The following is a 13,695-nucleotide window of genomic DNA, read 5'->3' as shown; positions in this document are numbered from 1 at the left end:
ATGAAGGTGCGGCCCTCATTCCAGCACAGCTGGTAGGGGGCAGGTTACGATTTTTCAAAGATGTTTGGACCAATTCGATTCAAAGTCTTTAGATTCAGAACATTGTTTCTCAAGGGTACAGAATAGGTTTCAAGGTAAGACCGCCTATGAGAAGATTTTTCCTCTCACGCATTCCAGTAGTAAACCCAGTGAAGGCTCAGGCGTTTCTGAAATGTGTTTCAGACCTAGAGTCGGCTGGGGTATTTGTGCCAGTTCCAGATCTGGAACGGGGTCTGGGGTTTTACTCAAATCTGTTCATTTTACCAAAGAAGGAGAATTCTTTCAGGCCAGTTCTGGATCTAAAAATATTGAATCGTTATGTAAGGATACCAACGTTCAAAATGGTGACTATAAGGACTATTCTGCCTTTTGTTCAGCTAGGGCATTATATGTCTACAATACTTACAGGATGCATATCTTCATATTCCAATTCATCCAGACCACTATCAGTTCCTGAGATTCTCTTTTCTAGACAAGCATTACCAGTTTGTTGCTCTTCCTTTTGGCCTAGCAACAGCTCCAAGGATCTTTTCAAAGGTTCTCAGTGCCCTTCTCTCTGTAATCCGAGAACAGCGTATTGCAGTATTTCCTTATTTGGACGATATCTTGGTACTTGCTCAGTCTTTACATTCTGCAGAATCTCATACGAATCAACTTGTGTTGTTTCTTCAAAGACATGGTTGGAGAATCAATTTACCAAAGAGTTCCTTGATTCCTCAGATAAGGGTAACCTTTTTGGGTTTCCAAATAGATTCAGTGTCCATGACTTTATCTCTAACAGAAAAGAGACGTCTGAAATTGGTTTCAGCTTGTCGAAACCTTCAGTCTCAATCATTCCATTCGGTAGTTTTGTGCATGGAAATTCTATGTCTCATGACTGCTGCATCGGACGCGATCCCATTTGCTCGTTTTCACATGAGACCTCTCCAGCTTTGTATGCTGAAGCAATGGTGCAGGGATTATACAAAGATATCACAATTAATATCCTTAAATCCCAATGTTCAATCTTCTCCGACTTAGTGGTTGGATCACCATCGTTTAATTCAAGGGGCCTCTTTTGTTCGTCCAACCTGGACTGTGATCTCAACAGATGCGAGTCTTTCAGGTTGGGGAGCTGTATGGGGATCTCTGACAGCGCAGGGGGTTTGGGAATCTCAGGAGGCGAGATTACCAATCAACATTTTTCAGAGCTTTTCAGTTCTGGCCTCTTCTGAAGAGAGAATCGTTTATTTTCAGACAGACAATGTCACAACCGTGGCGTATGTCAATCATCAAGGTGGGACTCACAGTCCTCAGGCTATGAAAGAAGTATCTCGGATACTTGTATGGGCAGAATCCAGCTCCTGTCTAATATCTGCGGTTCACATCCCAGGTGTAGGCAATTGGGAAGCGGATTATCTCAGTCGCCAGACGTTGCATACGGGCGAATGGTCTCTTCACCCAGAGGTATTTCTTCAGATTGCTCAAATCTGGGGACTTCCAGAAATAGATCTGATGGCTTCTCATCTAAACAAGAAACTTCCCAGGTATCTGTCCAGATCCAGGGATCCTCAGGCGGAAGCGGTGGACACGTTGTCACTTCATTGGAATTATCAACCTGCTTATATCTTTCCGCCTCTAGTTCTTCTTCCAAAACTGATTTCCAAAATCCTAATGGAGCGTTCATTTGTAGTGCTGGTGGCTCCAGCATGGCCACACAGGTTTTGGTATGCGGATCTCGTTCGAATGGCCAGTAGCCAACCTTGGACACTTCCGTTAAGGCCAGACCTTCTATCTCAAGGCCCATTTTTCCATCAGGATCTCAAATCATTAAATTTGAAGGCATGGAGATTGAACGCTTAATACTTAGTCATAGAGGTTTCTCTGATTCAGTGATTAATACTATGATACAGGCTCGTAAATCTGTGTCTAGAAAGATTTATTACCGAGTTTGGAAGACTTACATTTCATGGTGTTCTTCTCATAAATTCTCTTGGCATTCTTTTAGAATTCCTAGAATTTTACAGTTTCTTCAGGATGGTTTGGAAAAAGGTTTGTCTGCAAGTTCCTTGAAAGGACAAATCTCTGCTCTTTCTGTTCTTTTTCACAGAAAAATTGCTAATCATCCTGATATTCATTGTTTTTTACAGGCTTTGGTTCGTATTAAGCCTGTCATTAAGTCAATTTCTCCTCCTTGGAGTTTTAATTTGGTTCTGAGGGCATTACAGGCTCCTCCGTTTGAACCTATGCATTCTCTGGATATTAAATTACTTTCTTGGAAAGTTTTGTTCCTTTTGGCCATCTTCTGCTAGTGTTTCTGAGTTATCTGCTCTTTCTTGTGAATCTCCTTTTCTGATTTTTCATCAGGATAAGGCGGTGTTGCGGACTTCATTTAATTTTTTACCTAAAGTTGTGAATTCTAACAACATTAGTAGAGAAATTGTTGTTCCTTCTTTGTGTCCTAATCCTAAGAATTCTCTGGAGAGATCTTTACATTCTTTGGATGTAGTAAGAGCTTTGAAATATTATGTTGAAGCTACTGAAGATTTCAGAAAGACTTCTAGTCTATTTGTTGTCTTTTCTGGTTCAAGGAAAGGTCAGAAGGCTTCTGCCATTTCTTTGGCGTCTTGGTTAAAGTCTTTGATTCATCTTGTTTATGTGGAGTCGGGTAAATCCCCGCCTCAAAGGATTACGGCTCATTCTACTAGGTCAGTTTCTACTTCCAGGGCTTTTAGGAATGAAAAGATTTGCAAAGCCGCAACTTGGTCTTCTTTGCATACTTTTACTAAATTCTACCATTTTGATGTTTTTTTTCTTCTGAAGCAGTTTTTTACTTCAGGCAGCTGTTTCAGTTTGATTCTTCTGCTTATAATTTCAGTTTTTTTATTATAAGATTAAAACTTTTTGGTTTGGGTTGAGGATTATATTTTTAGCAGAATTGGCTGTCTATTTTATCCCTCCCTCTCTAGTGACTCTTGCGTTGAAGTTCCACATCTTGGGTATCTGCTATCCCATACGTCACTAGCTCATGGACTCTTGCCAATTACATGAAAGAAAACATAATTTATGTAAGAACTTACCTGATAAATTAATTTCTTTCATATTGGCAAGAGTCCATGAGGCCCACCCTTTTTTGTGGTGGTTATGATTTTTTTGTATAAAGCACAATTATTCCAATTCCTTGTTTGATGCTTTCGCTCCTTTCTTATCACCCCACTTCTTGGCTATTCGTTAAACTGAATTGTGGGTGTGGTGAGGGGTGTATTTATAGGCATTTTGAGGTTTGGGAAACTTTGCCCCTCCTGGTAGGATTGTATATCCCATACGTCACTAGCTCATGGACTCTTGCCAATATGAAAGAAATTAATTTATCAGGTAAGTTCTTACATAAATTATGTTTTCTCTTTCAAGAGATTATTGGGTGGTGGAAGTTTTCTCTCAGGGATACAAGATAGGTTTCAAATCTTGTCCTCCAAGAGGCAGATTTCTCCTGTCAAGACTTTCTGCAAACAAGGAAAAAAGAGAGGCATTCTTAAATTGTGTCAAGGATCTCTCCTCCCTAGGAGTGATCGTTCCGGTTCCTCTGGCAGAACAAGGCAGAGGATTTTATTCCAGTTGGCTTGTGGCTCCCAAGAAAGAGGGAACATTTCGACCTATTTTGGATCTTAAATGCCTCAACAAGTTTCTCAAGGTTTCGTCCTTCAAAATGGAAACTATTCCTTCCATCCTCCCTTTAGTTCAGGAGGGTCAGTTCATGACCCCCATCGACCTGAAGGATGCTTACCTTCACATTCTTTTCCACAAGGATCATTTTTCAATATCTTCGGTTTGCCTTTCTGGACAAACATTTTTAGTTTGTAGCTCTTCCTTTCGGTCTAGCGACAGCTCTTTGAGACTTTATGGAGGTTCTAGGGGCTCTTTTGGCAGTGGCCAGATTTCAAGGCAATTGAGCCGGCGCCATATCTGGACGTTATCTTGGTTCAGGCGCCATCTTTTCATTTAGCAAGATCTCATTCAGATTCTGTTGATTCTCTGCTCTCACGGGTGGATGGTGAATCTGGACAAGAGTTCTTTGATTCCAAATATCAGGGTCTGTTTTTTAGGCGCAATCATAGACTCAATCTCAGTGAAGATTTTCTTAACAGAAGTGAGAAAGTCCAAACTTTCCACCTGCGTTTCTCTTCAGTCCTCTGTCCGGCCCTCAGTAGCTCAGTGTATGGAAGTAATTGGTCTCAAGGTGGCCATGGACATTATTCCTTTTGATCGATTCCATCTGAGACCTCTACAGTTATGCATGCTCAGACAACGGAACGGAGACCATTTGGACCTCTCTCAAAGAATAGTCCTAGACAAACTGGCGAGAGACTCTCTCCTGTTGGCTCTGTCAGGTTTATCTGTCTCAAGGCGCATTCTTCTTAAAAACATCTTGGAAGATTGTAACTACTGATGCCAGCCTTTTCGTCTGGTGTGTAGTTTGGGGCCCCTTAAGAGCTCAGGGGATCTGGTCTCCGGAGGAATCTGTCCTCCCAATAAACGTTTTGGAATTTAGAGCAATTTACAATTCCTTTTAATAGCATGGCCGCCTCTGAGTTTGGCCCGTTTTATCAGATTCCAATCTGAGGACATCACATCAGTGGCTTATATCAATCAAAGCGGAACAAAGAGTGCTTTAGCAATGGAGGTTTCTTGCATTCTTCTGTGGGCGTAGTCTCAACTGCCACCTTTCGGCTATTCACATCCCAGGCGATGAAAAATAGTAAGCAGATTACCTGAGCAGGCAGATGTTTTACCTAGAAGAGTGGGCTCTTCATCTGGAAGTAATCTCAATGATAACCCTCAGGTGGGGGGTTCCGGAATTGGACCTGATGGCATCTCGTCTAAATACTAAGCTTTCCAGATACGGGTCCAGATCAAGGGACCCGCAAGCAGTTCTGGTGGATGCCCTAGCGGTTCCATAGGACTTTGGTCTGATTTACCCGTTTCCCTCCTTCCTCGGGTATTTGCCCGTATTAAACAGGAGCAGTCCTAGGTGATTCTAATTGCTCCAGCTTGGCCTCGTAGAATTTGGTTTGCGGACCTGGTGAAAATGTCGTCCTCTCCTCCGTGGAGATTACCGCTGAGGAAGGACCTTCTACTTCAGGGTCCTTTTCTTCATCGAAATCTAGATTCTCTGAAGCTGACTGCATGGAGATTGAACCCCTAGTCTTGTCTAGACAAGGTTTTTCTGAAAAGTTTATTGACACCTTGATCCAGGCTCGTAAGTCAGTTACTCGAAAAATATACCATAAGGTTTGGCGGACATAGCTTTACTGGTGCAAATCGCAGCGTTTTCCTTGGCGTAAAGTGAGAGTAACCCCTGTATTTTGTCTTTTCTCTAGGAGGGTCTGAAGAAGGTGTTTTCAGTCAGTTCTATGAAGGGTCAGATTTTTGCCCTTTCTGTTTTATTACATAAATGTTTGCCGACTTACCGGATGTTCATCCTTTTGTTCAGGCCCTCGTCAGAATCAGACCTGTGTTCAAACCTGTTGCTCCACCTTGGAGCTTTAATCTTGTTCTTCAGGTTTTGCAACAGGCTCCTTTTTGAGCCTATGCATTCTCTTGTTATTACATTATCTTGAAAAGTTTGTTTTTGCTAGCTATTCTGTTCGTAGAGTCTGCAATATAAATCAGGAAATTGTTGTTCCTTTGTTGTGTCCTAATCCTTCTCAGAAAGAATGTCTGTTCGTACTCTAAAATTCTATCTCCAAGGTACTAAGGATTTTTGTCAATCTTCTTCCCATTTTGTTGTATTTGCTGGTAAACGTAAGGGCCAGAAGGCCACGTCAACTACTCTTTCCTTTTGGTTGAGGAGTGTCATTTGGTTGGCTTATGAAACAGTTGCAAAACAGCCTCCTGAGACGATAACGGCCTGTTCAACTAGAGCCGTTTCTTCTTCCTGGGCCTTTAAAAAAACGAGGCTTCTGTGGAGCAAATTTGAAAGGCGGCTACTTTGTCCTCGTTACATTTTTTTGAAATTTTACAAATTCAATGTTTTTGCCTCAGCTAAGGCTTCCTTTGGGAGACAGGTTTTTGAAGCGGTGGTACCCTCAGTTTAGGTCTGCCTGTCTTGCTTGTTTGTTTCTCCCTCCCTTTCCATTCTGCGTCCTCTATCTTGGGTTTTGGTTCCCAGTAGTAATTGGAATGGATTTGAGGACTCTCCATGCCATTGGAAAGAAAACAAAATTAATGTTTACCTGATAAATTCTTATCTTTCCTGGCATGGAGAGTCAATGACCCTCCCTTGTTTAAATTCAAGACTGATTTTTATTTTATTTATTTTTTTACTTTTCTAAACTTCAAGCGCCTCTATACCCTTAGTGTTCCTCTTCTCTTTCCGTATTTCCTCGGTTGAATGACTGGGGATTATGGGAAGTGGGAGGGATACTTAAAGCTTTTGCTGTTTTGTTCTTTGCCGCCTCCTGGTGGCCAGGAGTTGAATTCCCACTAGTAATTAGAATGGATTTGTGGACTCTCCATGCCAGGAAAGAAAAGAATTTCAGGTAAGCATCAATAAATTTTAATAATAATAATAATAATAATAATAATAATAATAATAATAATAATAATAATAATAATAATAATAATAATAATAATAATAATAATAATAATAATAATAATAATAATAATAATAATAATAATAATAATAATAATAATAATAATAATAATAATAATAATAATAATAATAATAATTCAACAGATTCCGCAGCGCTGTTCATAGGTAACAAAAATAAAAGGACAGTACAATATGAGACACCAGACAAAATTTAACAAATACAGGAGGAATTGGGAGCCCTGTTCCCGTGGGAACTTACAATCTAAATGGGTAGGAGGGTGAGAAACAGGAGGTGGGGACTGCAAAGGTGGGAGTGATGTTAGTGTGAAGTTAGATGAGGGCAACTATTAGGCAAGTGGAATTCATTAGTTACTGATTTGGTTATAGGCTTCCCTGAACAAGAAGGTCTTTAGGGAGCGTTTAAAGGAGGAGAGGTTGGGGGAAAGTCTGACAGCACGAGGAAGTGCGTTCCAGAGGGTTGGTGCCGCACGAGAGAAGTCCTGTAGTCTAGCATGAGAGGAGGTGATGGTAGAAGAGGCAAGGAGTAGATCGTTGTTGGATCTTAGGGGACGGGCTGGAGTATATTTGTTGATGAGTGAGGACAGGTATGGGGGGGCTGCATTGGTAAGGGCTTTGTAGGTCAAAGTGAGAAATTTTAATTTAATTATGCTGTGAATTGGGAGCCAGTGAAGGGACTCACTATATATATATATATATATATATATATATATATATATATATATATATATATATATATATATATATATATATATATATATATATATATATATATATATATATATATATATATATATATATATATATATATATATATATATATATATATATATAATTTTTTTATTTTTTTTTATTTTTTTTTTGATGGTTGATAGTATGTGTTGTCAGATGTCCTATATGATCCTTCTGATGTTTTCTTTCTTAGAGGAGAAACGTAAAGCCCTGCTTAAAGAGCTGGACCGCCTCCGTGGTGAAAAGCCAGACGTACCTGAGCACAATACTGAAACCATTAAGCCTTGCCATGCTACTATTACCATCTCTGACATCCGCCTGCCACTAAAGGTGGATTATGTGTGTTCCACTATTCGTGAATCAGGTACCTCTGCAGATAAACATGTTGCTCCTAACTCTCTCTCTCTTTCTTCACACTGTCCTTATTTAAATGTCTTTCACAGGATTTCCAAGCCACTATTTTCTCATACTTATCCGGTTTGGAGCATACGATATTGTTGCCACACCTCTTGCAAGTGCTGCCGATGCTCAAACAGGGGACACGATCTTATTTCCTACAACTGTGACACTGTAAGTGTTTTATTTGAGAATAAACCTTTTCTGTGTTCTTGAATCTTCCATGCATGTCTGTCCAAAAAAGTCTGCCAGTGTTTATTTTCTCAAGTGAGACCTAAAATATTGGGGCTTAATAATTGGATCCCTGCCTGACAGAAATGTGTCTTATTTCTTTCATGTAAATGGCAAGAGTCCATGAGCTAGTGACGTGTGGGATATACATTCCTACCAGGAGGGGGCAAAGTTTCCCAAAACCTCAAAATGCCTGTAAATACACCTCCCACCTCACTCATACCTTAGTTTTACAATCTTTGCCTCCTATGGAGGTGGTGAAGTAAGTTTGTGCTTAATGTCTGATTTATTCTATAAGTGCTTCTAAGCATTCTGAAGCTCAATTCCTCTCAGTACAGTGTTTGTCAGAGGTATGTGAAGAGAGTATTGCCTGTTGATTTTTATGGTTTCACTCATGGGAAACCTTTTCAAGGGTTCTCTGTTATCGGTCGTAGGGATTCATCTCCTACCTCCCTTTTCAGATCGATGATATACTCTTATACCATTACCTCTGCTGATAGTTTTCAGTATTGGATTAACTGTCTGCTATATGTGGATGGGTGTCTTCGGTATGTATGTATCATTATTTAAGACACTCTCCACTATGTTTAATATAAAGTTTTAAATATATGTATTTACTTAGATTTGACATGAGTCAGGTCTATGTATATTTCCTTTGCAGTCTAACAGTTTCAGTATGGGTATCATATTTTAGGAAGTTATTTTTTACCTGGGGTTTGTCTCTTCCTTATTTTTGCGGGCAAACTAGGATCGTGAGGGCGCAATAATATTATTTATTACGTAATTTTTGGCACAAATTATCGTCTACAGTGGCACAAGTTCATCATTTCCTGCGTCTTTGTTGACGTTAGTTGTTGGCGCATAGTTGCGCTTGTTATGACGCGAGTTGCATAATTTCCGGATGTTGGTTGGCGCCAAAAAATGTTCATGTTTGCGTTGTGCGTCATACTTGCCGCCAAATATTTTTTCATTTTTTTTACCCCACTTTATGATTTTGCTCTTTATATTCTAGAGAGCTATGCTGTTTGCTTTTCTGCCTATTTAGCATATGCATTTTTTCCCATTTCTGAAACTACTATATGAGGAAATTAGATATTTGTTTAAATGTTATTTTTTCTTTTACATTTTTGCAAAGAGGTCTGTCTGATCCTGTCTCAGAAGCTACTGTAGGAACCATGCTGCCTGAACACAGTTCTACCAAAGCTAAGTGTATCTGTTGTAAGCAAGCTGAGATTATATCTCCAGCTATATTATGTAACTGTTGTCATAAGCTTTTGCATGCCGATAATGTTTCTATTAGTACTAGTACAGCACCTGTTGTTCCCTCAACATCTAATGTACATGATATCCCTGTTGATATGAAAATTATATTGCTGATGCAATACAGAAGGCTGTCTGCTATTCCACCTTCTAATAAACGTAAGAGGTCTTTTAAAACTTTTCATAAGTCTGATGTAATGACCAACAACATACTGAAATATCCTCCTCTGATGAAGATCGCTCTGGGTCAGAGGATCCTACTGCAGACATTGAAATTGATAAATCTTTTTTTTTTTTTAAGATTGAACATATTCGTTCTTTATTGAAAGAAGTATTCGTTACTTTGGATATTGAGTAAGCATTTAAATTCTGTTTTTAAACCCCCTGTGATTACTCCTGAGGTTTTCCTGTTCCAGATGCTGTTTCTGAAGTGATTGCTAAGGAATGGTCTAAGCCTGGTGCCTTTTTAATCCTTCTTCTAGGTTCAAGAAGTTATATCCTTTACCAGTTGCTAAATTGGAGTTTTGGGAAAAAGTCCCTAAGGTTGATGGGGCTATTTCTATTCTTGCCAAACGTACTACTATTCCTATGGAAGATAGTACTTCTTTTAAGGATACTTTAGATAGGAAGATAGAATCTTATCTAAGGATAGCTTATTTACATTCTGGCTATATTCTCAGTCCTGCAATTTCTATGGCTATTTCAGCTGCATCAACTTTTTGGTTGGATAGCTTAGCGCATCAGGAAGCAGATCCTGATTTGTCTAGCATTATTCCTTTTGCTTCAACATGCTAATCATTTTATCTGTGATGCTATTTTTGATATCAAGATTGATGTTAAATTCATGTATTTAGCTATTTTAGCTAGAAGAGCTTTATGGCTTAAATCTTGGCATGCTGACATGGTATCTAAATCTAGATTACTTTCTCTATCTTTCCAGGGTAATAATTTATTTGGTTCTCAGTTGGATTCTATTATTTCTACTATCACTGGGGGGAAGGGAGTTTTTTTGCCTCAAGATAAAGAAATCTAAGTGTAAATCTAAAGCTTCTAATTGTTTCCGTTCCTTTCGTCAGAATATAGAAAAGAAAACCACTCCTTCCTCTAAAGACTCTGGTTCCAATTGGAATAAATCCAAGCCTTTTAAGAAATCAAAATCACCCCCCAAATCTGCATGAAGGTGCGGCCCTCAATCCAGTTCAGCTGGTGGGGGCAGATTGAAATAATTTCAAGACTTTTAGGCAGATTCTGTTTAAAATCGGTGGATTCAGAGCATTGTCTCTCAAGGGTATCGAATAGGTTTCAGAGTAAGACCTCCTGTGAGAAGATTCTTTCTCTCTCACGTTCCAACAAATCCTGTGAAAGTGCTCATAGAGGTTTCTCTGACTCAGTGATAAATACTATGTTGCTGGCTCGTAAGTCTGTTCCAAGGAAGATTTATTGGGTTTGGAAACCTATATTTCTTTTGCAAGATGTACCGAGTCCACGGATTCATCCTAACTTGTGGGATATTGTCCTTCCTGACAGGAAGTAGCAAAGAGAGCACCACAGCAGAGCTGTCTATATAGCTCCCCCCTTAACTCCACCCCCCAGTCATTCTCTTTGCTGGCTCTAAGCAGGAAGGGTAAAGAGAAGAGGTGTTAAACTGTAGTTTTTATTTTACCTTCAATCAAGAGTTTGTTATTTTAAATGGTACCGGTGTTGTACTATTTTCTCTCAGGCAGGACATAGATGAAGATTTCTGCCTGGAGGAGGATGATCTTAGCATTTGTAACTAAGGTCCACTGCTGTTCCCACATGAGCTGAGGAGTACAGGAAAACTTCAGTGTGAGGAACGGTTCTTGCTATACAGCAATGAGGTATGTTCAGTCATTTTTCTGCAGAGACTGTATTAACTCAGAAAGGCTGACAGTATCCCCTTTAGGGGAAGGGTAAGCAGTAATCCTAGGGTTAAGAGGTTTTACTAACTTGCATAAAGGGCTTATTGTGTTTATTTATTTTGAGCACTCAGTTTGTATGTGAAACTGGAATGACAAACGTTTGGGTGTTCTGGGAGTAACGTTCTTTATTGGGACTTTTGCAGAGGGTTTATTTGGCTTATATTGGCTTATATTGGGGTTATTATAACCCACATGGCTTCAGGCAAGGTTTTTTTTGGATTTGGGTAGGCCCCAGCCACATCGAGTGTTGTGGGCGGGGCCTATTTTTGCGCCTCTGTTGCGCATTTAGTTCTACTGGCAAGCAGCAAGAAACTTCTCCTGAGGCCCTGATATTCATCCTGAGGGCCTAATCAAAGCTTTAATACCTTTCTATCGTTCCCTAAGGACAGGTAGGGCCACAGCAGAGCTAATAGGGGTTTAAACCGGTTTTAGACATTTTGTGATCCGGTTTTGTTAATTGGGGGTGCATTGCTTATTGACTTCGGGTGCAATCCTCCTAAAGCTTAATAGGTACACTGTAAAAATTTCAGAAAATTTGAAGCTATTTTAACCTGTTTTGCAGTTTGTGTATGCCTTTTTTTTTCTCTTAAAGGCACGGTACCGTTTTTTTGAAAATTGTGTTTTTTGATTAAATAAAGTGTTTTCCAAGCTTGCTTGTCTCATTACTAGCCTGTTTAACATGTCTGACATTGAGGAAACTCATTGCTCAATTTGTTTAGAAGCCATTGTGGAACCCCCTCTTAAAATGTGTCCCACTTGTACTGATATGTCTATAACTTGCAGACAACATATTTTGAGTTTGGCAATGGATGATTCTCAGACAGAAGGAAATCATGTTTTGCCATCTAGTTCTCCCCAAGTTTCACAACCAGTAACGCCCGCACAAGTGACGCCAAGTACTTCTAGTGCATCTAATTCTTTCACCTTGCAAGATATGGCCTCAGTTATGAATACTACCCTCACAGACGTTTTATCTAAACTGCCTGGGTTGCAAGGGAAGCGCAGTAGCTCTGGGTTAAGAACACATGCTGAGCCTTCTGACGCTTTAGTTGCCGTATCCGATACTCCCTCACAATGTTCTGAGGTAGGGATGAGGGATTTGCTATCTGAGGGAGAGATTTCTGATTCAGGAAAGAAGTTCCCTCAGACAGATTCAGATATGACGGCATTTAAATTTAAGCTAGAGCACCTCCGCTTATTGCTCAGGGAGGTTTTAGCTACTCTGAATGATTGTGACCCTATTGTAGTTCCAGAGAAATTGTGTAAAATGGACAAATATTTAGAGGTTCCTGTCTACACTGATGTTTTTCCGGTCCCTAAGAGGATTTCGGACATTGTTACTAAGGAGTGGTATAGACAAGGTATTCCGTTCGCTCCCCCTCCTGTTTTTAAGAAAATGTTTCCCATATCTGACACCATGAGGGACTCATGGCAAACGGTCCCTAAGGTGGAGGGAGCTATTTCTACTTTGGCTAAGTGTACAACTATACCTATTGAAGACAGTTGTGCTTTCATAGATCCTATGGATAAAAAATTAGAGGGTCTCCTAAAGAAAATTTTTGTTCATCAAGGTTTTCTTCTTCAACCTATTGCATGCATTGTTCCTGTAACAGCTGCAGCTGCCTTTTGGTTTGAGGCTCTAGAAGAGGCTCTTCAGGTGGAGACCCCACTAGAGGATATTCTGGACAGAATTAAGGCTCTTAAGCTAGCTAATTCTTTTATTACAGACGCCGCTTTTCATCTTGCTAAGTTAGCGGCAAAGAATTCAGGTTTTGCCATTCTAGCGCGTAGAGCGTTATTGCTTAAGTCCTGGTCGGCTGATGTGTCCTCTAAATCCAAGCTTTTGTCCATCCCTTTCAAAGGTAAGACCCTATTCGGGCCGGCACTGAAAGAGATAATTTCAGACATCACTGGAGGGAAGGGTCATGCCCTTCCCCAAGATAAGTCGAATAAGTCAAGGACCAAACAAAATAATTTTCGTTCCTTTCGAAACTTCAAAGGTGGTCCCGCTTCCTCTTCCCCTGCGGCAAAGCAAGAGGGGAACTTTGCTCAATCCAAGCCAACCTGGAGACCTAACCAGGCTTGGAACAAGGGTAAACAGGCCAAAAAGCCTGCTGCTGCCACTAAGACAGCATGAAGGGGTAGCCCCCGATCCAGGACCGGATCTAGTAGGGGGCAGACTCTCTCTCTTTGCTCAGGCCTGGGCAAGAGACGTTCGGGACTCCTGGGCTGTAGAAATTGTAACCCAGGGGTACCTTTTTAGATTTCAAAGATTCTCCTCCAAGGGGGAGGTTCCATCTTTCTCAATTGTCTGTAAATCAGACAAAAAGAGAGGCGTTCTTATGCTTTGTTGAAGACCTCTTTACCATGGGAGTGATCTGTCCAGTTCCGAAAGCAGAACAGGGACAAGGTTTTTACTCCAATCTGTTTGTGGTTCCCAAAAAAGATGGAACCTTCAGACCAATTCTAGATCTCAAGATTCTAAACCAATTCCTAAGAGTTCCATCC

At 40.2% G+C, this 13,695-nt stretch overlaps 1 protein-coding gene across 1 annotated transcript in view; it reads left to right on the top strand.

Moving 5' to 3' along the window:
* LOC128649527 (anillin) overlaps window positions 1-13,695 on the top strand; it is a 474,010-nt gene that overhangs the window by 254,730 nt on the left and 205,585 nt on the right. The window contains exons 15-16 of the mRNA XM_053702862.1: window positions 7,554-7,724; window positions 7,804-7,930. Of these exons, the coding sequence (XP_053558837.1) occupies window positions 7,554-7,724; window positions 7,804-7,930 (298 nt within the window). The remainder of the gene's footprint in view (window positions 1-7,553; window positions 7,725-7,803; window positions 7,931-13,695) is intronic.

The sequence above is a fragment of the Bombina bombina genome, chromosome 1 (assembly GCF_027579735.1).
Source record: "Bombina bombina isolate aBomBom1 chromosome 1, aBomBom1.pri, whole genome shotgun sequence".
NCBI lineage: Eukaryota > Metazoa > Chordata > Amphibia > Anura > Bombinatoridae > Bombina > Bombina bombina.
Note: the sequence above shows the minus strand (reverse complement) of the source record. Positions and strands in the feature narration are given on the sequence as shown.